This window comes from Trematomus bernacchii, unplaced genomic scaffold (genome assembly GCF_902827165.1).
Source record: "Trematomus bernacchii unplaced genomic scaffold, fTreBer1.1, whole genome shotgun sequence".
NCBI lineage: Eukaryota > Metazoa > Chordata > Actinopteri > Perciformes > Nototheniidae > Trematomus > Trematomus bernacchii.
Genome location: NW_022987800.1, coordinates 439 through 27078, shown reverse-complemented (window position 1 = coordinate 27078; position 26640 = coordinate 439). Strand labels below are relative to the sequence as shown.

At 40.8% G+C, this 26640-nt stretch overlaps 4 protein-coding genes and 1 pseudogene across 7 annotated transcripts; 3 read left to right on the top strand and 2 right to left on the bottom strand.

Annotated features, from left to right (window-relative positions):
• Nucleotides 1-1572: 1572 nt before the first annotated feature.
• On the bottom strand, nucleotides 1573-3367 carry LOC117497943 (histone deacetylase 8-like). Of its 4 annotated transcripts, none has more exons than XR_004557512.1 (3): nucleotides 3059-3112; nucleotides 2345-2475; nucleotides 1573-1610 (listed from the first exon to the last, which is right to left on the bottom strand). XR_004557512.1 is itself a non-coding variant. In XM_034149976.1 (3 exons), exons 2-3 carry the CDS (start codon nucleotides 3103-3105, stop codon nucleotides 2253-2255), a joined length of 270 nt encoding a protein of 89 aa, XP_034005867.1. In that variant the 5' UTR covers nucleotides 3106-3111; nucleotides 3201-3367; the 3' UTR covers nucleotides 2150-2252. The 4 variants fall into 4 exon arrangements, 3 of the variants coding, with proteins under 3 accessions (XP_034005867.1, XP_034005866.1, XP_034005868.1); XM_034149976.1 differs by lacking the exon at nucleotides 1573-1610 and adding an exon at nucleotides 3201-3367 and having other exon boundaries at nucleotides 2150-2475; nucleotides 3059-3111; XM_034149975.1 differs by lacking the exon at nucleotides 1573-1610 and adding an exon at nucleotides 3221-3367 and having other exon boundaries at nucleotides 2150-2475; nucleotides 3059-3111.
• A 262-nt stretch (nucleotides 3368-3629) lies between these two features.
• On the top strand, nucleotides 3630-5442 carry LOC117497940 (annotated as a pseudogene).
• A 1868-nt stretch (nucleotides 5443-7310) lies between these two features.
• On the bottom strand, nucleotides 7311-10210 carry LOC117497942 (histone deacetylase 8-like). Its single transcript, XM_034149974.1, has 4 exons — nucleotides 10008-10210; nucleotides 9866-9918; nucleotides 9078-9208; nucleotides 7311-8350 (listed from the first exon to the last, which is right to left on the bottom strand). The coding sequence occupies exons 2-4, from the start codon at nucleotides 9910-9912 to the stop codon at nucleotides 8187-8189; spliced, it is 342 nt and encodes a 113-aa protein (XP_034005865.1). The 5' UTR covers nucleotides 9913-9918; nucleotides 10008-10210; the 3' UTR covers nucleotides 7311-8186.
• Nucleotides 10211-10656: 446 nt separating this feature from the next.
• Nucleotides 10657-12843, top strand: LOC117497941 (tripartite motif-containing protein 16-like). The gene has a single exon (XM_034149972.1). It carries the CDS (start codon nucleotides 10746-10748, stop codon nucleotides 12420-12422), a length of 1677 nt encoding a protein of 558 aa, XP_034005863.1. The 5' UTR covers nucleotides 10657-10745; the 3' UTR covers nucleotides 12423-12843.
• A 715-nt stretch (nucleotides 12844-13558) lies between these two features.
• On the top strand, nucleotides 13559-25992 carry LOC117497931 (phosphorylase b kinase regulatory subunit alpha, skeletal muscle isoform-like; the record flags this gene model as incomplete). Its single annotated transcript, XM_034149961.1, is given in 18 exon segments — nucleotides 13559-13865; nucleotides 15696-15755; nucleotides 15757-15860; nucleotides 16631-16676; nucleotides 16796-16909; nucleotides 16911-16965; nucleotides 17386-17468; nucleotides 18172-18210; nucleotides 18212-18253; nucleotides 19616-19714; nucleotides 20342-20488; nucleotides 21118-21171; nucleotides 22053-22175; nucleotides 23155-23250; nucleotides 24781-24888; nucleotides 25673-25751; nucleotides 25859-25942; nucleotides 25945-25992. Coding segments are annotated over 18 exon segments (1459 nt in total), but the record flags the coding sequence as incomplete, so codon positions are not given.
• Nucleotides 25993-26640: the final 648 nt, after the last annotated feature.

Genomic DNA, 26640 nt, shown 5'->3' with positions numbered 1-26640 from the left:
TGCTCACAAGGAGGAAACAACTAGCATAACAAAAAGAGGACTTAATAAAAACTTAAGCCAACAAAACTAAACAATAACAAAACTTGACATGAGAGAAAAGCGATCCTTTCTGAGCTGAGGCTTGGCACGACCATTCGGGGAAACAAACAAGACGAACTGACACAGGACAGGGGAGAGACAGGACTATTTAAACATGAGGTGAGTGGGAACAGGTGGAAACAATCCGGGGCGGGGCAGACACTGATGATGGCGGGAAAAACACACAGGGGGAGGAAGAAGAAACAGGGGCCTGACATGAAAGACAAGAGGTAAGTACAAAATAAAACAGGAAATGACAAAATACATAAACACAACTAACACATTTGACGAGACACAACACATGACATACGTTCCTACACCTTATCCCAAATCATTTAAATAAGAGCTCAGAGCTACTCAGTGAAAACAGACGTACACAGGGAGCCCTGAGGCGACTCTTTACATGCTGACAAAATCAGTCGCACTGATAACTCGCTCTTTAAAACAAGTCTGAAAAACGAATATCTCCGATAATAGGATAAAAGTGTTCAGATGTTAAAGTCCTGCTTTAATTGTTACCCCAAATCTTAACCATGTCAAACAATGTGTCATTAACATTTGTATCTCAATACATTTTCTTTCATCAGTCTTTCCTAATAAGATTACACATGTTCTTTCCATGTTCTAAGTTGAATAAATAATTACTGTTACAGGTAAGGACATCTAATTAAAATCACATTGACACAAAATATGAAAAATCCAACAAAGAGTTGATCACCAGGATTTGGTTTACACATTATCCAGCTACCAATGATTATTTGACTTTAGGTTTTTGTTGTTGTTTATTAGTCATCTTTTGAACTGTCTTTCCCAAAAGCCAAAGACATTTTTGGGAATATGAATTAACATTAAAATAAGTACCAAGATCAAAGGTCAAAGATTGTATGGATTTACAGAAATGAGTGGAACTAGCCCCTGTTCCACCAGCAACACCTCCTGGGAGCTAACGCTGTTGAATGTTGAATACATACACTTTTTTTATGTTGATTTAAAGACTTGGTGCTTTTAAGTGCAAAAGGAAAAACCCAAGTTAGACACTTAAATGTGAATATAAATGTCAATAACGTGTCAGTTTTTAAAAAGCAACGTTAAAGTGCAGAAGCTTGAGGAACATAGGCCCCCTTAAACATGGAGCAGGAGAGATTAAGTCCTTTTTCAAAGCAGACATTTGACCTGGTAAAGAAACAAATAATGATGTGTTGCTCATTCACAGTTCAATCAGGAGAGACTTCATTTTTGTTTAAAGAACATTCATTGACACATGTCATATGATAAATGTTAAGTCTTTGGCGATTAGACCCCGATCCTGAAATCGTATATCTAAAGGGGGAAATGCAGCCGTGAGCATATAGGGAACCCCCTGGGGTCTAGAACACTGGTGATGATGCTGAAGATCTGGATTTGATGAGGAGATTGGATGAAGAGGAGGTGTGATGAGGTCTTTGGATTAGCCTCTCTGGCACTGGATATGATGAAAGGAGGTGGATGGGGAGGAGGCGGGCTGCAGCATGACAACCTGAAATCACAGCTGACTGCAGGAGAGAGGAGAACCATTTTAAAGTTTGGCTGCAGCACAGTGATTGGCTGCTGCTGGAGAATGAGGTGAATGTAATGGGTTATAGACAACGCCCGTGATGAGCTGATATATGCAGCTGCGGAGTGAATGTATATATACCCAGTCTTCCTGAAAGAACTTGCGCTGAGCTTCATTTAATTCAAGTGTCTCAGAAATCAGTGACACATGGTGACAGTGAATTTTATACTGTGACAGTCCAAGACGTCTTATATGTTCATTTAATTCATTTCTTATTTTAAACAGTTACTTACCTGAATATAATTGTATCTTTAATTGTAATAATTTGTGTGATCTATCTTGTGTCATGTATCTGTGCTGTTTTTTCAATCTCCAGTGTTGCTGTTTAAACTCCTGAATTTCCCCACAGGGATTAATAAAGGTCTATCTTATCTTATCTTACTCACAGGAATACATTGTGGGGAAAATAGACATCTTTTTCTATTCAAATTTATGGATTTCTTGGCCTGTAATAAAGCTGTTATTATTGTTTTTTGAAGCTTGTGTTATAGTGCCCTCTGTTGCCGACAAAGAAGAACTGCATAGCACTTCTCATAAAGTCATATAGCAGTAATTGTTTCCACTTGAAACCCTTTATTTTTCATCTAATGCTTCCATAAATCTGTCTGTAGTGAATGAACAGATTCTGATAACAAATGGGATTGTGTAGAGGCTCTTCGTGGCTCTTCTCACCCAGGCCGTAGTCTCCGGACTGCGGGTCGTCGTTGTCTCCGTCCTGGCTGATCTTGTGAAGATGCTCCAGATAAGAGTCTGTGTGGAACTTGGCCATGTCCTCGATGGTCGCTACCTGAGGTTTAACGACGCTGCGGGGAAGGAAAAGAAAATAATATGAATGGTGCAAGGCTTTAGTGTTGTATAAGCAAACAGTGGCAGAGGAAGTCTTTGTCAATAAAAATCCAGTGACAAAAAAGCCAAAAGTAAGACAGCCACACCTTAACAACATTCAATATTTAAGAAAGTATTTGGATTACAGCTATAGGTTTTGTGTAATTTTATAGAAGCTTCGACAATTTTCTTCCAAAAACATCCATGATATTTACTGGGAGAATGAATAGACTTGTATATGGTTTGTAAGGGATGTGGTTAGGGCAGCAAAGTGTAATCCTTTAAAACACTGAGGGTCGATTTACAAGAAGTTAGTTCCACCTAAAAAGATAAGTAATAAGATCAGCTTCAAAATAGTAAATCAAAGACATTGACTAAAAGTTATTTATCAGCATCCACTGATTTTAAGGAGTACTTTTAAAAGGTTAGCACTACAGGAAGCACCTAGTAAACATACTTGTTCGTCTGTAAAGGCAACCTTATGTGATGCTATTTCTTCCTGTTATTAAAATGTGTTTTAATAGCTCTGTTAAACTAAGAACCAACATTAGCTTCACTCACCTCATGTGTTTAAGGAGTCCGTAGGCTTCTATCAGTGAGTGGACCATACTTGCCTGGAAATGAGCAGAGAATTACATTTAAATATTGAAAATGATAACAACAAAGCAGAACCAGTGAGTAAAACGCCTCACAGTGAACTAACGTTTCATGAATGTAACTCATCCTGTTTGGTACTTTGGATAAACTATCGCAAGTCTGGATGTATTCCGGGCTGTAAACATAAGCCACCTTCCGCTTACAGCTGCTGTCATCATCGCTGTCTCCGCTGCAACTAATTTACGATGAATTAAAGATATTTAAAGGAGAATAAACGGAGCTAAAAACAATTTACAATGAAGGGATGCAAGCGTCTTCTCCAGTGTGGTGTTACACCGTCAACAGTCGGTGTAACACCACTACCGGTCTGTTAGAAAAAGATATGACGATTACAAAAATAAAATATATACATTTATATTATGATTTGTTATCAATTTAAATATTTGTACTGTTTTTGACAATTTTGGCAACGAATAAAGGGGAGTAATTCTTCCTAACGGTCAACAATTTGAATCCAACGGTCCGAGTTCAGACATTCAGTGTCGTAGAGGAGAAATGGCGCAGCAAGTGAGTTTGGGTCGGGAAAAACTGAGCTGTTCGATCTGTCTGGATATTCTAAAGGATCCGGTAACTATTCCCTGTGGGCATAATTATTGCATGAGCTGTATTAAAGACTGCTGGGGTAAGGAGAATGAGGAGAAAACCTACAGCTGCCCACAGTGCCGTCAGAGCTTCAAACCGAGGCCTGCCCTGGTGAAAAATACCATGCTTGCAGAGTTAGTGGAGGAACTGAAGAAAACAGGGCTTCAAGATGCTTCACCTGATCTTTCCATTGCAAAACCTGGAGATGTGGTCTGTGATTTCTGCTACGGGGTGAAGCTGAAAGCCTTCAAGTCCTGTCTGGTGTGTATGGCCTCTTTCTGTGAGCAACACCTCCAACCTCACTTTGATGTAGCTCCATTAAAGAAACACAGTTGGTTGAAGCCACCTCAAAGCTTCAGGAGAACATCTGCTCTCGTCACGACGAGGTGATGAAGATTTTCTGCCGCACTGATCAGCAGTGCATCTGTTATCTCTGCTCCATGGATGACCACAAAGGCCATGACACCGTCTCCGCTGCAGCAGAGAGGGCTGACGGGCAGAAGGAGCTCGGGGTGAGCCGGGGAAAAGTCCAACAGAGAGCCCAGGACAGAGAGAAAGACGTCAAGGTGCTTCAACAGAGGGTGGAGGCTATCAATGGCTCTGCTGATGAAGCAGTGAGGGACAGTGAGAAGATCTTCACTGAGCTCATTCATCTCATTGAGAAAAGAAGCTCTGAGGTGAAGCAGAAGATCAGATCCCAGCAGAAAACCCAAGTGAGTCAAGCTCAAGATCTTGAGGAGAAGCTGCAGCAGGAGATCACTGAGCTGCGGAGGACAGACGCTGAGCTGCTGCAGCTCTCTCACACCGAGGACCACCTGCATTTCCTAAACAACTACCCCTCACTGTCACGTCTGAGTGAGTCTGAAGACTTACCCAGCATTGATATCTGTCCTCTGCGCTTATTTGAGGAGGACGTGACCGCGGCGGTGTCAAGACCAGAGATAAACTGCAGGTGTTTGTGACTGAGGAGTGGGAAAACATCTCTCTGGCAGTGACTGGAGTGGATGTTTTAATGACCCAAGCAGAGCCCAGAACCAGAGCTGAATTCAGGACATATTCTCGTCAAATCACATTGGATCCAAATACAGCACAGAGGCAGTTGTCATTGAGTGACGGGAACAGGAAAGCAACACTAATGGCAAGCGAACAGTCATATTCTGCTCACCCAGACAGATTTGTTGAAAGATTGCAGGTCCTGAGTACAGAGGGTCTAACTGGACGTTGTTACTGGGAGGTGGAGTGGAGCGGGAAAGCTTTTATAGCAGTGGCATACAAGGATATTAACAGAACTGGGACACTGTATGAATGTGTATTTGGATGTAATAACAAATCTTGGGCATTAGATTGTAACATTGGCGGTAAATATATATTCTACCATCGACATATTTCTACTCCCGTCTCAGGCCCTCCGTCCTCCAGAATAGGAGTGTACCTGGATCACAGAGCAGGTTCTCTCTCTTTCTACAGCGTGTCTGACACCATGACCCTCCTCCACAGAGAGCAGACCACCTTCACTCAGCCTCTCTATCCTGGGTTTTGGCTTTGGCAAGGTCCTGGAAGCTCAGCTGAGTTGTGTGAGCTGAAGTAGGCGGAAGTTTAAATAGAGCAACTACACAGAGCAACTACAATATGTCCGGACTCTAACACGGCTGGGACTGGGATTTTCCCTGTTTGATTTTTTCCCTGTGTATTTCTATTTAAATTTAGATAAACAATCTTTTTGTTGAAGTTCTGATTTGTACGTTATATTTCTCAACATTTTCATTACATAATATGCTTGGAAAAGTCCAAAATTTACAAAATGTCTAATCTAATTTTAATAACAGGTGTAATTATATAAAAATGTATGACGAATGTATTTGGATTCTTTATAACATGTAAAATATAATTTAGTATGACACATAATGGTGTCTGTACTGCATTCTATGTTGCTCTAGTTCTGATAATACAAATTTCCATCTATTTTGTTAATATGACTGCAAAAGTAAGGGTACAATTTCAATGTAAACTTGTTAAGGGTAAATTCATCTGTCTTTACATTGTAACACGTTTTAGGAATCATTTATAAAAAGTATATGTTCAAATCTGTACAAATAAATGAATAAATCGATGAGTTGTCACCATTTTATCAGCAAACTTCTATTATTTAAAAAATTACTTTTGTCCGTTTTTTTCTACTGAGTTTCAATCATTCAGTTTTTAAGATATTTTGGTAACACAAATATACAGGTAGATAAATCAACCCTATTTGTGAAATGCTGGTTCTTTTGCAAAGGAAAACATTTCAAGACAATATTTCAAAGTGTGTGATTTTCTGAGTTATTCCACAACAATCATGCAGGAATAAAATAGGAATGATAGAAAGCTTTACAGGCTTCACATTGTCTCAAAAACACTCGATAGGAGAGTTAAAGTTTGGGAAATCATACAGACAACATACCATGTGTTGCTTTATTGCTGAAGATAGTGAGAAGAGTGTTGTGTATTAGTAAAAACATTAATGAAGCAAGGGACAGAGGATACGGGTACTAAGCTCTTTACTGTTGTTCATGCTTAACCGCCACAGCATCAACTCCCGGGCATACAGTTATTCTCTCAACATTGTATGTTACTATGGTTACACTGCACCCCCTATTGGCAGGAGTATATCAGAACACAACAAAGAGTACATCACTCCAAAAATAATAAAGGAATATAACAAGTATGAATTTGTGTGCACTGATTTAATTTACAGCTTAATGACAGGAATTAGTATAAATTAGGCATATTATTGAGTCTTAGGTAAACCAACTTCCATAAACATCCGTATCCCTTTTGTGTTGTCTTCATTCGGAGGTCCATATCCAAAATGTCAGTTCAGTTCAAATGTCGGTCAGAAAGAAAAAAGTACTTTGCATGATGTCAGGACCTCGACACAACTGATGAACCCAAATGCACGACCCAGAGGCAAAGTCTTGAATAAAAAAAGTATATTTATTTCACAGTGCAGGTAATCCCTCTTACAGAGTAGGTGTGGAAATAAAAAAGGCGCTCACAAGGAGGAAAAACTAGCATAACAAAAAGAGGACTTAATAAAAACTTAAGCCAACAAACAATAACAAAACTTGACACGAGTGAAAAGCGATCCTTTCTGAGCTGAGGCTTGGCACGACCATTCGGGGAAACAAACAAGACGACTGACACAGGACAGGGGAGAGACAGGACTATTTAAACATGAGGTGAGTGGGAACAGGTGGAAACAATCCGGGGCGGGGCAGACACTGATGATGGCGGGAAACACACAGGGGAGGAAGAAACAGGGCCTGAATGAAAGACAAGAGGTAAGTACAAATAAAACAGGAAATGACAAAATACATAAACACAACTAACACATTTGACGAGACACAACACATGACATGCGTTCCTACACCTTATCCCAAATCATTTAAATAAGAGCTCAGAGCTACTCAGTGAAACAGACGTACACAGGGAGCTCTGAGGCGACTCTTTACATGCTGACAAATCAGTCGCACTGATAACTCGCTCTTTAAAACAAGTCTGAAAAACGAATATCTCCGATAATAGGATAAAAGTGTTCAGATGTTAAAGTCCTGCTTTAATTGTTACTCAAATCTTAACCATGTCAAACAATGTGTCATTAACATTTGTATCTCAATACATTTTCTTTCATCAGTCTTCCTAATAAGATTACACATTTTCTTTCCATGTTCTAAGATGAATAAATAATTACTGTTACAGGTAAGGAAATCTTAATTAAAATCACATTGACACAAAATATGAAAAATCCAACAAAGAGTTGATCACCAGGATTTGGTTTACACATTATCCAGCTACCAATGATTATTTGACTTTAGGTGTTTGTTGTTGTTTATTAGTTATCTTTTGAACTGTCTTTCCCAAAAGCCGAAGACATTTTTGGGAATATCAATTAACATTAAAATAAGTACCAAGATCAAAGGTCAAAGATTGTATGGATTTACAGAAATGAGTGGAACTAGCCCCTGTTCCACCAGCAACACCTCCTGGGAGCTAACGCTGTTGAATGTTGAATACATACACTTTTTTATGTTGATTTAAAGACTTGGTGCTTTTAAGTGCAAAAGGAAAAACCCAAGTTAGACACTTAAATGTGAATATAAATGTCAATAACGTGTCAGTTTTTAAAAAGCAACGTAAAGTGCAGAAGCTTGAGGAACAGAGGCTCCCTTAAACATGGAGCAGGAGAGATAAAGTCCTTTTTCAAAGCAGACATTTGACCTGGTAAAGAAACAAATAATGATGTGTTGCTCATTCACAGTTCAATCAGGAGAGACTTCATTTTGTTTAAAGAACATTCATTGACACATGCCATATGATAAATGTTAAGTCTTTGGCGATTAGACCCCGATCCTGAAATCATATATCTAAAGGGGGAAATGCAGCCGTGAGCATATAGGGAACCCCCCGGGGTCTAGACACTGGTGATGATGCTGAAGATCTGGATTTGATGAGGAGATGGGATGAAGAGGAGGTGTGATGAGGTCTTTGGATTAACTCTCCTGGCACTGGATATGATGAAAGGAGGTGGATGGGGAGGAGGCGGGCCGCAGCATGACAACCTGAAATCACAGCTGACTAAAGGAGAGAGGAGAACCATTTTAAAGTTTGGCTGCAGCACAGTGATTGGCTGCTGCTGGAGAATGAGGTGAATGTAATGGGTTATAGACAACGCCCGTGATGAGCTGATTATATGCAGCTGCGGAGTGAATGTATATATACCCAGTCTTCCTGAAAGAACTTGCGCTGAGCTTCATTTAATTCAAGTGTCTCAGAAATCAGTGACACATGGTGACAGTGAATTTTATACTGTGACAGTCCAAGACGTCTTATATGTTCATTTAATTCATTTCTTATTTTAACAGTTACTTACCTGAATATAATTGTATCTTTAAATTGTAATAATTTGTGTGATCTATCTTGTGTGAATCTGCTGTTTTTCAATCTCCAGTGTTGCTGTTTAAACTCCTGAATTTCCCCACAGGGATTAATAAAGGTCTATCTTATCTTATCTTACTCACAGGAATACATTGTGGGGAAAATAGACATCTTTTTCTATTCAATATATGGATTTCTTGGCCTGTAATAAAGCTGTTATTATTGTTTTTGAAGCTTGTGTTATAGTGCCCCCTGTTGGCGACAAAGCAGAACTGCATAGCTCTTCTCAAAAAGTCATATAGCAGTAATTGTTTCCACTTGAAACCCTTTATTTTTCATCTAATGCTTCCATAAATCTGTCTGTAGTGAATGAACAGATTCTGATAACAAATGGCATTGTGTAGAGGCTCTTCGTGGCTCTTCTCACCCAGGCCGTAGTCTCCGGACTGCGGGTCGTCGTTGTCTCCATCCTGGCTGATCTTGTGAAGATGCTCCAGATAAGAGTCTGTGTGGAACTTGGCCATGTCCTCGATGGTCGCTACCTGAGGTTTAACGACGCTGCGGGGAAGGAAAATAAAATAATATGAGTGGTGCAGGCTTTAGTGTTGTATAAGCAAACAGTGGCAGAGGAAGTCTTTGTCAATAAAAATCCAGTGACAAAAAAGCCAAAAGTAAGACAGCCACACCTTAACAACATTCAATATTTAAGAAGTCTTTGGATTACAGCTATAGGTTTTGTGTAATTTTATAGAAGCTTCTACATTTTTCTTTCCAAAAACATCCATGATATTTACTGGGAGGATGAATAGACTTGTATATGGTTGTAAGGGATGTGGTTAGGGCAGCAAAGTGTAATCCTTAAAAGACTGAGGTCGTTTTACAAGGAGTTAGCTCCACCTAAAAAGATAAGTAATAAGATCAGCTTAAAAATAGTAAGTCAAAGCCATTGACTCCAGTTTGACAGACACATCAGTTTCCTTCAGAACATCATGGTTATGTTACAAAGTTAAATTAGTCAATTAAAAAAGTTATGTATCAGCATCCACTTGATTCATTTTAAGGAGTACTTTTAAAAGGTTAGCACTACAGGAAGCACCTAGGTAAACATACTTGTTGTTCGTCTGTAAAGCAACCTTATGTGATGCTATTTCTCTGTTATTAAAATGTGTTTTAATAGCTCTGTTAAACTAAGAAACCAACATTAGCTTCACTCACCTCATGTGTTTAAGGAGTCCGTAGGCTTCTATCAGTGAGTGGACCATACTTTTCTGGAAATGAGCAGAGAATTACATTTAAATATTGAAAATGATAACAACAAAGCAGAACCAGTGAGTAAAACGCCTCACAGTGAACTAACGTTTCAAGGTAACTCATCCTGTTTGGTACTTTGGATAAACTATCGCAAGTCTGGATGTATTCCGGGCTGTAAACATAAGCCACCTTCCGCTTACAGCTACTGCTGTCATCATCGCTGTCTCCGCTGCAACTCATTTACGATGAATTAAAGATATTTAAAGGAGAATAAACGGAGCTAAAAAAACAATTTACAATGAAGGGATGCAAGCGTATTCTCCAGTGTGGTGTTACACCGTCAACAGTCGGTGTAACATCACTGCCAGTCTGTTAGAAAAATATATGACGATTAAAAAAATAAAATATATACATTTATATTATGATTTGTTATCAATTTAAATATTTGTACTGTTTTTGACAATTTTGGCAACGAATAAAGGGGAGGAATTATTCCTAACGGTCAAAAATTTGAATCCAACGGTCCGAGTTCGGACGTTTTTTTAAAGTAGAACGTATGAGGAGATAGGAGCATTCTGGGATTTCTTGTAGTCTTTTCACTTTTTGTAATGCTTAGGTTTTAAAAGTGTTTAATAGTGTTTCACGCCCATCTGGCTCCTCCTGCTCAAAGTCTACACAGCTCAGACGTTGTTCCTCCCCTTTCACAGATTTGACAGTTTAAAGATGGGTGTAAGCACCACGTGGTGACGTGTAAGTGCTGAAAAGCCCATACGTTGTAGATCAGTGATTCAACATCAGGAAACAGAAAGTGAACCTTACTGACATTCACTGTCGTAGAGGAGAAATGGCGCAGCAAGTGAGTTTGGGTCGGGAAAAACTGAGCTGTTCGATCTGTGTGGATATTCTAAAGGATCCGGTAGCCATTCCCTGCGGGCATAGTTATTGCATGAGCTGTATTAAAGACTGCTGGGGTAAGGAGAATGAGGAGAAAACCTACAGCTGCCCACAGTGCCGTCAGAGCTTCAAACCGAGGCCTGCCCTGGTGAAAAATACCATGCTTGCAGAGTTAGTGGAGGAACTGAAGAAAACAGGGCTTCAAGATGCTTCACCTGATCTTTCCATTGCAAAACCTGGAGATGTGGTCTGTGATTTCTGCTACGGGGTGAAGCTGAAAGCCTTCAAGTCCTGTCTGGTGTGTATGGCCTCTTTCTGTGAGCAACACCTCCAACCTCACTTTGATGTAGCTCCATTAAAGAAACACAAGTTGGTTGAAGCCACCTCAAAGCTTCAGGAGAACATCTGCTCTCGTCATGATGAGGTGATGAAGATTTTCTGCCGCACTGATCAGCGGTGCATCTGTTATCTCTGCTCCATGGATGACCACAAAGGCCATGACACCGTCTCCGCTGCAGCAGAGAGGGCTGACAGGCAGAAGGAGCTCGGGGTGAGCCGGGGAAAAGTCCAACAGAGAGCCCAGGACAGAGAGAAAGACGTCAAGGCGCTTCAACAGAGGGTGGAGGCTATCAATGGCTCTGCTGATGAAGCAGTGAGGGACAGTGAGAAGATCTTCACTGAGCTCATTCATCTCATTGAGAAAAGAAGCTCTGAGGTGAAGCAGAAGATCAGATCCCAGCAGAAAACCCAAGTGAGTCAAGCTCAAGATCTTGAGGAGAAGCTGCAGCAGGAGATCACTGAGCTGCGGAGGAAAGACGCTGAGCTGCTGCAGCTCTCTCACACCGAGGACCACCTGCATTTCCTAAACAACTACCCCTACCCCTCACTGTCACGTCTGAGTGAGTCTGAAGACTTACCCAGCATTGATATCTGTCCTCTGCGCTTATTTGAGGACGTGACCGCGGCGGTGTCAAAGACCAGAGATAAACTGCAGGGTGTTGTGACTGAGGAGTGGGAAAACATCTCTCTGGCAGTGACTGGAGTGGATGTTTTAATGACCCAAGCAGAGCCCAGAACCAGAGCTGAATTCAGGACATATTCTCGTCAAATCACATTGGATCCAAATACAGCACAGAGGCAGTTGTCATTGAGTGACGGGAACAGGAAAGCAACACTAATGAAAGTAGATCAGTCATATTCTGCTCACCCAGACAGATTTGGTGAAAGATGGCAGGTCCTGAGTACAGAGGGTCTAACTGGACGTTGTTACTGGGAGGTGGAGAGGAGCGGGAAAGCTCTTATAGCAGTGGCATACAAGGATATTAACAGAACTGGGACATTTAAGGAATGTGGATTTGGAAATAACAAATCTTGGGCATTAGTGTGTAACATTGGCGGTAAATATACATTCTACCATCAATATATTTCTACTCCCATCTCAGGCCCTCCGTCCTCCAGAATAGGAGTGTACCTGGATCACAGAGCAGGTTCTCTCTCTTTCTACAGCGTGTCTGACACCATGACCCTCCTCCACAGAGAGCAGGCCACCTTCACTCAGCCTCTCTTTCCTGGGTTTGGGCTTTCAAACACTCCTGGAAGCTCAGCGGAGTTTTGTGAGCTGAAGTAGGCGGAAGTTTAAATAGAGCAACTACACAGAGCAACTACAATATGTCCGGACTCTAACACGGCTGGGACTGGGATTTTCCCTGTTTGATTTTTTTGTCTGTGTCTTTCTATTTTAATTTAGATAAAACAATTTTGTTTGTTGAAGTTGTGATTTGTACGTTATATTTTCTCAACATTTTCATTACATAATATGCTTGGAAAAGTCCAACATTTACAAAATGTCTAATCTAATTTGATATAAACAGGTGTAATTATGTAAAAATGTATGACGAATGTATTTGGATTCTTTATAACATGTAAAATATAATTTAGTATGACACATAATGTCTGTCTTTACATTGTAACACGTTTTAGGAATCTTTTATAAAAAGTATATGTTCAAATCTGTACAAATAAATGAATAAATCGATGAGTTGTCACCATTTTATCAGCAAACTTCTATTATTTAAAAAATTACTTTTGTCGGTTTTTTTCTACTGAGTTTCAATCATTCAGTTTTTAAGGAGGAGGCGGGCCGCAGCATGAAAACCTGAAATCACAGCTGACTGCAGGAGAGAGGAGAACCATTTTAAAGTTTGGCTGCAGCACAGTGATTGGCTGCTGCTGGAGAATGAGGTGAATGTAATAGGTTATAGACAACGCCCGTGATGAGCTGATTATATGCAGCTGTGGAGTGAATGTGTATATACCCAGTCTTCCTGAAAGAACTTGCGCTGAGCTTCATTTAATTCAAGTGTCTCAGAAATCAGTGACACATGGTGACAGTGAATTTTATACTGTGACAGTCCAAGACGTCTTATATATTCATTTAATTCATTTCTTATTTGAACAGTTACTTACCTGAATATAATTGTATCTTTAATTGTATTAATTTGTGTGAATCTGTGCTGTTTTTCAATCTCCAGTGTTGCTGTTTAAACTCTTGAATTTCCCCACAGGGTTTAATAAAGGTCTATCTTATTTTTATCTTACTCACAGGAATACATTGTGGGGAAACTAGACATCTTTTTCTATTCAATTTATGGATTTCTTGGCCTGTAATAAAAAACAAATGCATCGCAAGAACAGGACAGAGCTATGTTTCCTGACAAGCTTTTATTTTGAAGGCGTGACTTCCGGGGCCCACCTCGCCGCAGCTTCAGGTTACAACACTTGCAGGTTCCTGCCACAGTTACGTCTGTGTTTTGACAGCCAGCAGCCAGGCAGCAGGATATATCTGCTCCCCTCGAAGGCTGCACTTCTTTACAGCGTTTTGGACTCCGAGAAGCACCAAAGAAATGACTTTACCGTCGAGGATTTAGCAAGTTTTGTGTTGTTTTGTACTTTAATCCTTCCTGAAAGTGAGCTGAACGTCGCACTTATCACCATGAGAAGCAGGAGCAATTCCGGCGTAAAGCTGGACAACTATGCCCGGATGGTGCACCAAACTATCCTGAGACACCAAGTGAGTATTTTATAGTGTTCTAGTCAAATTCACAGTTAAATAAAAGTACATTATCATCTGTTCCATGCTTGCATACAGGTTATGTTCGCTGGTGCAGTGGCAGCAGTGTTTCCATATTGCGCAATGCATCTTTACACACATGCACACTACTGTATATTACACACTCATTACTTGTTACAGTGTGTGTGTCTTCATGAAGCTTTAAAATATTATTTTGCACTTGCACTTTTCACTTGACTCTCATTCAATACATTATATGTTCCCAAGTATGAATTATTTTCATGATGGATTAGTCTGCCGTGTATTATCTTGATGAATTAGTTATTAATGGTATATAAAATGTTAGAAAATAGTGAAAAAATGTCCAGTTAAGTTCCCCTCAAGTCCAAGGTGTGCTGTGTTGTTTAAAAAACAAATGCATGTCTTTGACTGGCTGCATACAGCATTTTCTGTTTGCATTCTTCCTTGAAAAATGACTTCAATGATTCATTGATTACAAAAACAAATAGTTGGCCATTATTGTTCTCTACGGACTAATCATTGGCATGTCACACTTAACTTTGTAAATAGTCAATATTACATTACATACATGCGTTTGCTGACGCTTTATCCAAAGCGACTTACAATAAGTGGCATTCGCCAAGAAGATACAAACTAGAAGAAAACAGAATCATATAAGTACATCAGGTTTCATAGAGCCAAAACATTTCAAGTGCTACTCAACTGGCTTTAGATAAAGCCAGTCCTTTGTTAGTATATAAGTGCTTTGTTAGTAATTGTATTGCTCGAAGTGGAGTCAAAGGAGATGAGTTTTCAGTCTGCGCCGGAAGATTGTAAGCTTTCTGCTGTCCTGATGTCAATGTGGAGCTCATTCCACCATGTTGGAGCCAGGATAGCAAACCAACATGTTTTTGCTGATGGGAACTTGGGTCCCCCTCGCAGTGCGGGTGCAGCGAGCCGTTTGGGCTGATGGCAGAGCGGAGTGCACGTGCTGGGGTGTATGGTTTAACCATGTCCTGGATGTAGGAAGGGCCAGATCCATTCACGCATGGTACGCAAGTACCAGTGTCCTTGAAGTGGATTCTAGCAGTTACTGGAAAGCCAGTGAAGTGAGCGGAGGAGCGGCGTGGTGTGGGAGAATTTGGAAGGTTGAAGACCAGGCGAGCCGCTGCATTCTGGATGAGCTGCAGAGGTCGGATGGCACATGCAGGTAGACCAGCCAGGAGGGAGTTGGCAGTAGTCTAGGCGTGAGATGAACGAGAGCCTGGACCAGAAGTTGTGTCACTTTCTTCTGGGTCAGATGGGGACGTATCCTCCTGACGTTGTAAAGAGTGTATCTGCAGCCAGCGGCGGGTTTGTGGCAGCGATGTTTGCAGTGAAGGACAGCAAAATACCTGGCTTTTAGAGCAAAAATCCAACAACTACATGCTATCTTATGTAAGTCAATAAAGACACCTATGAGGAGAAGAAACATTCTGAATTGGGGTTTAATCCTGATTATTTAGCACAGCAATCATTTGTCGTGGAGTTTGGGGATCTCACCTTTCAGTTATGTGCTCTTTGTAGATCTATATAAACTAGTTAAAAACTGTAAATGGAAGTGCTGAATTTGGAGTGAAGTCATCGTTGAATGGGCTTATGGGAAATGTTATTAAGTGATATGTTACAGATACTAAACTTTAAGGAAGTTGCTTTAATTCTGCAAAGGAAAAAAAAAAAATGTTGCTAAAGGAGAAGACGTGTACATATACTTTTTTACACATATTTATGGGCCCCTCTGTTTTGTTAACCATTGACCCATGACCTTTGACCTCTCTCTGTGTCTGACAGGATCCAGTGACGGGTCTGCTGCCTGGCAACTCGGATCAGAACCACTCGTGGGTCAGAGACGAATGTGTACTGCATCCTCTCAGTGTGGGGGCTCAGCCTGGCCTACAGGAAGAACGCTGACCGCGACGAAGACAAGAGGCCAAGGGCCTACGAACTGAGCAGGTAGCTGCTTGCGTGCGTATGCGTGCGTACGTGCGTACGTGCGTGCGTACGTGCGTGCGTGCGTGCGTGCGTGCGTGGCGTGCGTGCGTGCGTTCTGTAAAAGAAGACAGTGGAATAGTGTGGTGCTGTGATAACGTGACTTATGTAGGTTGACCCGGAAGTTAGCAATGCAAGGGGTCTCTCAACAAAAAGCAAGGGATTTTTCCATTGGATTATTGCTAACGCACGTTTATGATACTTACATGTTTTGTTAAGCAGAATAATCTCCACATATTAACACCACTTCTAATAAATGTTGATGCATACATGTAGTCTTGAGAAGTACAAAACAAAGGTTATGATATAAAGGCAACTACAGCACTTTCACATGACTTCATGTCACCACCGCTAAGCTAAAGGCGGCTAATGCAGTAGTAGTCCTCATATAGACTCTTGGGTAGCAATCGCAATACACATAAGAAATTCAGGACATTCACCAGCCGCGGTATTTACTTGACATATTTAATGTTATAAAACAAAATGTTAGCTCAGATTGTGTTAACCAAAGATCTTATTCAGGCGTCTAACTAAAAACCAATCAAAAAAGCCTTGATGAGTGTACCCGAAAGTGCTCAAATGCTAAGTTTCTGGGCTTAGGTCTCATTCCTTGCTGCGCCACTCTATTAAGTGTGTATTATGTTTTACACTTTAGTCCATGTCCGTAATGTTCTCTAAACTGAAAACCAGATGCAATGTGTGGAAAAAAGTTGATTTTAATCTCTTTCTCTTCAGAGCGTGGTGAAGCTAATGAGAGGCATCCTTCAGTGCATAATGAGACAGGTATGTTCTCTCAAATACCCCTTCTTTGTTTTTCACGATACATACATTGTTGAGTTTTTATACCGCTTCCTTCCTTGTGATTTCTTCTATAAACACGTTATTATTTGCTGTATTTGTAGATGGATAAAGTGGAGAAGTTTAAATACAGCAGAAGCACCTCAGACTCGCTCCATGCTAAGTACAACACCAACACCTGTGCTCCGATAGTGGGAGACGATGAGTGGGGTCACCTGGCAGGTCGACGCCACCTCCCTCTTCCTGCTCTTCCTCGCTCAGATGACTGCTTCCGGTAAATATAGGAAAAACAGGATATTTTTGCAGGTTAAATCTTAAATTAATCTGGGGCAAATCCAGATCATCCGGAGTTAATTTCTGGCGTATTAATTTAAAATGTATCTGAGAGCATCTGATTTAGTTCAACAAAAAAAAACAAGATCAAGGATATTTGAGTTAATGTGAAGGAAACATGGTACTGAATGTGGTGTTATGAAACTTAAGATTTATTTTACATTCAGTTATATAAAAGTAAGTGTTATTTTTGTCTTCTATTTTCAGATTTAGACATAGATTGATCATACTAGGCATATCAGTGTATTATGTTTCATAGCACTTCTTCATTCCAGCACAGACAAATACTTGAATGCCTGCAATTAACTATTTACGTACAATCTAATATAAACCTTTTCTGTATTTGTGTGTGGCGCACCAGGTCTCCATATCGTCTACACTCAAGATGAAGTGGACGTAGTTCAGAATCTCATGTTCTACATCGAGACGGCTTACAAAGTGGCTGTAAGTGTCCTTCCATTGTCAAAGCCCTAGAAGCAAATCCACTTATGGCGCTTTCCCACTCGCTCGGCTTAATACGGTATGGCTAGGCCTCGTTAGGCCTTGTTAGCCAGGCTCACTTTATGCCTGCATTTCCATTACAGTTTAGGAACTGGGGCAGTAACTATAGTAACGCAGTGTAGGCGTGAGCCGTGACGTCATCTTCAATGCGAACCACAAAACCAACATCAGCCGTTAGCTGTTAGGCACTCAGAGCTCACAGCTCCTCATATCTGTTCAGAAGCATCCATGCAAGGACAAGAAGATTCGGAGACAGTTGGCTTCCCGGCGGGCAGTGAGACTGTTAAAAAATGTAACTGTTGAAACAACTATATAATAACTATTTTTCTTTTTGTATTGCTCTTGCTCTTATTGTTATTATGTTGGCATTGTTTGGAGAAGCCTGTGACATAAGATTTTCAACTACATAATTACTCTGTGCTATGTCAGATTGACAATAAAGAACCTTGAACCTTGAACCTTGAGAAACTAGACAGAGTGAAACAAGTACAAAACCACAAGTTGTCTGTGTCATGGCGAGTACAGTCCGCTGGTTTTATTTATGTCTGTCGGCCGTGTTGTGAGTGTGGACGGTCGGAGCATACACTGCGTCTTGATCCTGTAATGTGACATTTAACTCTATCTTTTTCCTTCTGGTTCCTCACAGGATTATGGGATGTGGGAGAGAGGAGACAAAACCAACCAGGGGCATCACCGAGATTAACGTCCAGCTCTATAGGCAGGCTAAGGTTAATACATGCACCCAGCACCACACACACACACACACAACACACACACACACCCACACACACACACACAACACACACACACACACACACACAACCACACACACACACACACACACACACACACACACACACACACACACCACACACACACCCACACACCACACACACACACACCCACACACACACCACACACACACACACACACACACACACACCACACACACACACACACAACACCACACACACACACACCCACACACACACACCACACACACACATAACAGGTTCCAGTAAAACTCTCTGGCTGTTTAGATGTCTAGTCACTGCTGCTGGCCTTTAGGCTTACCTTTAATGGCCCGGACTCTCCAAACTGACTCAGGATCAGATGGTAGGACACTGTTTTGGAGCTGAAAGTGAAAACAGCAGCACAGATACTTTGTGATATCAGTGTAGATACATAAAGTGCTGCTGTAATGAAAATCCCTCAGTTAAAATCTCTTTTAAAGAACAGAACAGTCATTTTTAGCAATAAAGGTTTCATTTTTTTCTCTTATTTATCAAAACAAATCATATTAGGAGAAAGAGTCTTGATTCTTGTGAGGAAGTTTTCAGATAACAGGAAACTGTGTGCGTGCGATCCAGCCTGTCCTTGGCTCTCTGTGTACACGAGGCATCAGGTTCACTGTGAACCTTCAGGAATGGATCACACTCAGAAATAACACAGGACTCGCAGTACCCAGTACACACACACACACACACACACACACACACACACACACACACATACACATACACATACACACACACACGGTTTATTTTAAGACTTTGGAAAGGGGCACCCCTGCAGGACTTTCCTTGCTCCATTAATAACATCTAGTTATTCCCAATTTAGAATAATATAGAATAAAACATATGTGGATAAAGAAAAACATGTGCAATAAAAGGACAAAGTAAAATATAGATATGTAAAAATGTGTTTATTACAATATATTATGTTGTGTATTAGTACTAATATAGACATTATATTATAAAAGCATAATCCCAGTCGTTTTTATTACATCATAGTGTAATAGTTATTAAAAGGTCACATGATGTCTGTAGTCATTAAAAGGTCACATGACCTCTGTAGTTGTCAAAAGGTCACATGACGTCTGTAGTTATTAAATGGTCACAAGATGTCCATAGTTATCAAAAGGTCACATGACGTCTGTAGTTATTAAATGGTCACATGATGTCCATAGTTATCAAAAGGTCACATGATGTCTGTAGTTATTAAATGGTCACATGACGTCTGTAGTTATCAAAAGGTCACATGACCTCTGTAGTTGTCAAAAGGTCACATGACGTCTGTGTTTCCTGCAGGCGGCTCTGGAGGCCCTGGACGACCTCAACCTTTTCGGAGCGAAAGGAGGACCGGGGTCTGTGGTCCACGCTCTGGCTGACGACATCCAGCACTGCCAGGTACACACACACACACACACACACACACATATATATATATATATATATATATATATATATATATATATATATATATATATATATATAAACCTTAAATACTGACTTTTTCTCAAAATCTCAAAATTCAGACTTTCTCTCAAAATTCAGACTTTTTCTGAATACTTAAAAATGTTAATAATCACTGGTCACCAGCTTGATCTTCAATCTCAGGATCCATGTATTTGTGATCCTCTCCAGAATGGAAGTAGTCATCACATACAGAGCATCATCTAGTTCCTGAACAGTGTCCTTCACATGCTGATATCCAAGAGAGGGAGTTACACAGTCACAAGATGGAGGAATAGAAAGCAGTATTCAATGTTTACTTCAGATTAGCTCCACGTCAGAAATGAGCATGCTTGTCATATGTCTATCTCCATAGAGGCTGAATCATCATGTTAATCACATAGCTACCATATGCCTAAAACAGTCCTGATGCTCTTCTAGGTAATCATACATCTGTCATGTACACAGCTACAGTTGGGATACCTTTGTTATCATGTGGACTCTCATATTGGAAGAGTACATTCAGTATTTTCCCAACAGATGCCATGATTTATATTTATCCCTCGCTCTCTCCCTCTCCAGTCCATCCTGACGTCGATGTTACCCCGAGCCTCCATCTCTAAAGAGGTGGACGCAGGAGTCCTCGCCATCATCTCGTACCCCGCCTTCGCTGTGGAGGACATCTCCATCGTCAACAGGACCAAGGAGGAGATCATCTCCAAACTGCAGGTACGGAGAAGTGCAGAGAAACAGGAAACATATGTTCAGTCACTATCTGAAAGGTAGAAAATATTGATTCTTAGGGCTGCAGTTTAAGACTAATAGCTTGAAGAAAATGGCAGATGTGGTTTAGACCTCCTAGTTAATAAAGAACAACTTCCTGAAACTGTACAGTATTTACAACACAACATAATTTGAAGTCCTGGACTTTTTATTGTCGAGGCTGTCAAAACGTCAAGAGACGTTCTCTGGGATGAAACAGTTAAGTCTTGCATTTATATCCATTGTTGTCGCTGTAAAACAATGTTCTTTAAAGTTTGTATTCTTGGCCAAAACAAACCAGTGAAAGGATCAACAAGTAAAGTTAGAATGGGTTTGAGAAAGTGTATTTTTACTGTCGAAACTGGCTTTCAAAATTAGCTTAAAAAAGGGAATAAATCTGACACTACCCATGAGTACAATACAGGAAACAAATCATGATAAATACGTCACATGAAGACAGTATGGAAACCATACGTAATAAACCTCAGTGGGTTAGTATTTGACTTTTATTTGATGACTGATTAAAGTCCAAAAGTACATTTTAACAGATGCTGCCACACTTTATACCTCATGCATTTTTTACTCTCTGAATTTAGGGTCGGTACGGCTGCTGCAGGTTCCTCAGAGACGGACACAAGACCCCGAAAGAGGTAAACAACCATATTATTATATCATTTATTTCACTTTGTTCACATGAGTAGTAGAGAAAGTTATTCCGTGGCTTTTCTGTGTCACGTTTTCACCACCTAAAGCAGAAAATGCTGAGTAAATCCACCTCTCTCGACCAGGTGAGGAGCCCCAGTGTTATCCTGTCTGCAGTCCATTCATGGTGTCTGTTGTTCGGAGGTTTAAACTCTCTGTTTTCAGTCCGTCTCCTCCTCTCGTGTGGCTGTTCGAGCTGCATGTCAGTGTTGCTTAGCTCTCACACAAAGGGGACTGTGAGGTTGTGTTTGCTTCAATGCACTGCAGAGAAAAGGAACAGAAAAAGGTTTATTCTTTAGTTGCCAGAGGACTTCTTACTGCATCTGATCTGTTCCTTAATGCTCTGATGTTCATGTTGTAGTCATGTGAGAATGGTGTGTTTTTGTCCGACTTGTTTTCATTGTCCCAGTTATTCAGCAGCGAGACAGAGACAGGGGTTCAACGTCTAAAGGAATATTTGAAAATTAGAAAACGAGGCATATAAAGCCTACAAAAGCAATTATAAAATGGTTTTAACCCAAAAAACGTGCACTTTTATGGATTTTCAAAAGCTAAGAAGTTACGTAGAGGTTTTTTTTTTTTAACACACAAGGGTCCAAACTCCAGCGTAATAAAGAATATTTTTTGTTTTGTGAAAATAACTTGTGTGAATTAGGATTTGTGCTGCAGTGCACTAGTTCAGTTTCAAATGAAGCAAGAATGTAATCTTAAAGAAGCCCTATCAGATTCAGATCCATGGATTTTTGACCTTCTCACAGGGATCAATACAATATCACTTTTAAATGATTATATTCTACCCTCACACACATTAATGTAATTTCCTCTGCAGGATCCAAACCGCCTGTATTACGAGTCTGCAGAGCTGAAGCTGTTTGAGAACATCGAGTGTGAGTGGCCGTTGTTCTGGACCTACCTCATCCTGGACGGCATCTTCATCAACAGCCCCGAGCAGGTACTCTTCATCACTATGGACTGTATGGATACACACCTGGGGGGATTTTATAATATATGTGCAGAGATGGCGAAAGTACCCACATCCTTTACTCAAGTAGAAGTACAGATGTTTAAAAATACTCTGGTAAAAGTAGAAGTACTGACTAAACTTCTTTACTCAAGTAAAAGTAAAGAGGGCTTTGAAATGTACTTCAGTAAAAAGTACCCATAACTAGCAGCTGTTTTAAAGAGTACCTGACCTCCCTTTATATTAATAGAACAATAATGTCATTGTTAGCTAATGAATGTTTCCATGCTGAACAACGGCAAATGACAACGTTTTCATTGGTCCCTCTTCTTTAGAGAAGACCAGGAAATGATGGATACACGGATCGTGTTCAAATCAATAGGCACGCAATGACTCTAAATAATAATGATCACGCCACCAAACACACATTCAAACTAAAGGAACCAGCCTGTTTGGAAAATGTGAGAAGTAGAAAGTACAGGTATTTGGGTTCAACATGTAAGAAGTAGAAAGTACAGGTATTTGTGTTCAAAATGTAAGAAGTAGAAAGTACAGGTATTTGGGTTCAACATGTAAGAAGTAGAAATACAGGTATTTGGGTTCAACATGTAAGAAGTAGAAAGTACAGGTATTTGTGTTCAACATGTAAGAAGTAGAAAGTACAGGTATTTGTGTTCAAAATGTAAGAAGTAGAAAGTACAGGTATTTGTGTTCAAAATGTAAGAAGTAGAAAGTACAGGTATTTGGGTTCAACATGTAAGAAGTAGAAAGTACAGGTATTTGGGTTCAACATGTAAGAAGTAGAAAGTACAGGTATTTGTGTTCAAGATGTAAGAAGTCAAAGTAAAAAGTCGTCAGAATAATAAGTAGTGGAGTAAAGTACTGGTACCAGAAGAATGTACTTAAGTACAGTAACGAAGTATTTGTACTCCACTACTTCCCACCTGTGTGTCTGTGTTTCTTTCCTCAGGTGCAGGAGTACCAGGAGGCTCTGGAGGGGATCCTGATCAAACAGAAGGACGGGATCCGGCTCGTGCCTGAGCTCTACAGCGTACCTGCTGATAAGGTGAGGCGTTGGAGGGAAGCTGTAGAAAATGTGTGCTGACATATTTTTATATTGGCAATAAAAACAGTCTAATTGAGGTCCTTATATTTCAAATGGGCTTGTATTGACTGATATTGTTCTTTTCTGGTGTTTCTGCATTTTCGGATGTGTAATTAATAGGGCTGTCAGTCGATTAAAATATTTAATCGCGATTAATCGCATGATTGTCCATAGTTAATCGCGATTAATCGCAAATTAATCGCACATTTTTTATCTGTTCTAAATGTACCTTAGAGGGATATTTTTCAAGTTTTTAATACTCTTATCAACATATGAGTGTACAACTATGCTTTATATGTTTGTTTATTATCATTTGAACAATGACAAATATTCTCATGAATATTAAACACAACAACCTGAACATTACAAATATTCGCCTCAATTCAACCTGGAACCTCTCTCATACAATAGTGTGTGTGTGTGTGTGTGTGTGTGGTGTGTGTGTGTGTGTGTGTGTGTGTGTGTGGTGTGTGTTGTGTGTGTGTGTGGTGTGTGTGTGTTGTGTGTGTGTGTGTGTGTGTGTGTGTGGGTGTGTGTGTGTGTGTGTGTGTGTGTGTGTGTGTGTGTGTGTGTGTGTGTGTGTGTGTGTGGTGTGTGTGTGTGTGTGTGTGTGTGTGTGTGTGTGTGTGGTGTGTGTGTGTGTGTGTGGTGTGTGTGGTGTGTGTGTGTGTGTGTGTGTGTGGTGTGTGTGTGGTGTGTTGTGTGTGTGTGTGGGTGTGTGTGTGTGTGTGATCGTTGGAGCTATGTGCAGCTCAAGGCATATATGCCTGTGTGTATGAGCTGTGTTGCGGCACTATCCGTGCTGAGTGTGCTGTCTGGCTACCTGCATAAAGTCAAGTGCTCGGCGCAGTTGTCGGCGAAATGTCGCTCCTCTGTTTTCATTGAAACAGCTCCTTATATCCGTTAGCTCAGCTAGCTAGCACCAGATGCTAACAACAACACGTAAGGTGTGCTTCGCTCGCGCCACACATACACACACCCTCCCGGTCCTCCCGATGGCCAGTCCGGGCCTGCCGGTGAGCGTGGAAGTGTGGTCTGCCACAAGCGGGCAGCAGGAGCGGGGCTGTCAGCATCAGCTTGTAGATGGTATTTTAAACTCGATGCGCTCTGAAACTACGGCGGCCGAGGACAAAAAATACACATGCGTTAATCGCGTTAAAATAATTAGTGGCGTTCATTTTTTTTTGCGTTAACGCGTTATTAACGCGTTAACTTGACAGCCCTAGTAATTAAGTAGATTATTTGTTTTTATATAATTTAGAATCAGTAATATTTTTGTATATCAATTTTGACATTGCTTAATTTTGTACTGTATAATCATTCGCATGTTACATTTTGCATTATTGTTTTACACATTCAAATCAAATCAAATTTAGTCAAAGGAAATCAGTTTGAACGTTTGGTTTAGAGGGTTTTAGTTTTTTTGTATTTTCTAGGATTCATGCCACATTATTGCAATTGTTGTTGTTTGTTTGTTTGTTTGTGAAACAGGTGGAGGAGGAGTATGTGAACCCCCACTCTGTGGAGAGAGTCCCGATGGGGAAATGTCCTCTGAAGTGGGGACAGTCTCTGTACATCCTGGGTAACCTCCTGTCAGAGGTAAAATAATGATCTATTCTAAATAATAATAACACACTTGGGTAGATTATCTTTCCAGAACAAGTTGAAGTTTCACTTGGAAATTCCTCAGAAACTAAAACAATTATAAATATTTTTAAAGGATTATTCAGATTTGTTATTATTATTTTTTTATCTCGTCTATCTGTTTCTTTGTTTCAAAGCACAAGCAATACAGCAAACACTATTTTTTTCAATTGAATGCAAAACATAGGATATTGATTAGGTTGTGTTGTGTGATTTTATTATCCAACAAATCAATTATTGTGGATTTTGTGACTCTGGGTGCGTCTCACTTCGGTTATTTTTCATTCCCTCGCTCCTCGGGCACTGAAAGTTGATTTGTCTGCGCCATCTTGAGTAGCGTCCCAGTGGCCTTATTTGTGCCGGAGGATCGAGGGGTGATAATCGAGGAACTACCAGACCATCCTCCGGTGAAATCCTCAGACACTCGCCCCGCCCCCTTACTGTGTATCGCTCACTGATTGGACGATGCAGCGCATGCACTGATCCGGCTGCTGTCAGACGATCAGCTGTGCGGTGTCATCACAAACGGACGTCGCTTCAACGTGACGCTCCGGAGGAAACGACGTCCCATTGCTCTTAAAACTCATTTCCCTGCTTCCGTGGGTTTCCTGCGTCTCTCCATGCTTCCTTGGTGGGAGGGACTAGTCGCAGGGAAACAACGCAAGTGAGGGACGCAAGGAATCCATTTAACCGAAGTGAGATGTAGCTTCTGACTTTGACCTCTCTCCCAATTCTTCAGGGATTCCTCGCCCCTGGAGAGATCGACCCTCTTAACCGACGTTTCTCCACCATCCCCAAACCTGACGTGGTGGTACAGGGTGAGATTACAGGACAAGTTTTAGACACCAGAATAGCGTTGGAGAATCCTAGTGAAGTGCTAACAGTGTTTTATCCATGTTTAAACCTCTCCTCTCTCTTGTCGTAGTGTCGATCCTGGCGGAGACGGAGGAGATCAAAGAGCTGCTGATGAAGAACGGCATTGAGGTGGAGACGGTCGCTGACATCTATCCATCCACGTGCAGCCCTCCAGAGTCCTGAGCCACATCTACGCCCGACTCGGTACAACCTCAGAGGACATTTGAATCCTCAATAATCAAATAATCAAAATAAAAGCGCTTAAGGCCTCACCTCTGGCTGGAAGAGAACTCTCTGCTCCACAGCTTCTCTTGATAACTGGACTTAAAGGTCCCCTATCATACTGTTTTTCATCAATACATTATAGGTCTCAGATGATTGGCTGAAACACCAAACAGATCATTGCAGCATTACCCATAATCCCCTCTGTTTCAGCCCTGTTTCCAAAGTGCTGATTCTCTGTCTGTTACTTTAGATGAAAATAAGGAGCCCCTCCCCACGCCCCTCTGAGAGAGATTTGGTTACAAAGAACACAATGGTGCTCTAGGAGGAGATTCAGGTGATAAGGTGGGGGGGGGGGGGGGTTACCTTGGTTGGTGATTGGCTAATGGTTACACAAGCCAACAATTGTTATGACATCATAAAGTGGCCAAAATCTGATCAGATCATTTTCAGACAAGTTTTTATAAAAATGGATCAGGACAAAAAGAGAGAGAATCTTTGTTCCTGAAACTTTCAGAGTCTCTTTCCACAGAGGGGACACATGATGATGAAGAAGAGACATGAAGAAGAGGGGACACATGTTGATGTAGAAGAGACATGAAGAAGAGGGGACACATGTTGATGTAGAAG

Excerpts from the sequence above, each read along its gene's own strand:
- LOC117497942 (XM_034149974.1), bottom strand. The coding sequence starts at position 9,912 with ATGGTCCACTCACTGATAGAAGCCTACGGACTCCTTAAACACATGAG. Across the intron at positions 9,209-9,865 it reads GGACTCCTTAAACACATGAG|CGTCGTTAAACCTCAGGTAG; the intron begins GTGAGTGAAGCT and ends CCTTCCCCGCAG. Across the intron at positions 8,351-9,077 it reads GTCCGGAGACTACGGCCTGG|TCAGCTGTGATTTCAGGTTG; the intron begins GTGAGAAGAGCC and ends TCTCTCCTTTAG.
- LOC117497943 (XM_034149976.1), bottom strand. The coding sequence starts at position 3,105 with ATGGTCCACTCACTGATAGAAGCCTACGGACTCCTTAAACACATGAG. Across the intron at positions 2,476-3,058 it reads GGACTCCTTAAACACATGAG|CGTCGTTAAACCTCAGGTAG; the intron begins GTGAGTGAAGCT and ends CCTTCCCCGCAG.
- LOC117497941 (XM_034149972.1), top strand. The coding sequence starts at position 10,746 with ATGGCGCAGCAAGTGAGTTTGGGTCGGGAAAAACTGAGCTGTTCGATC.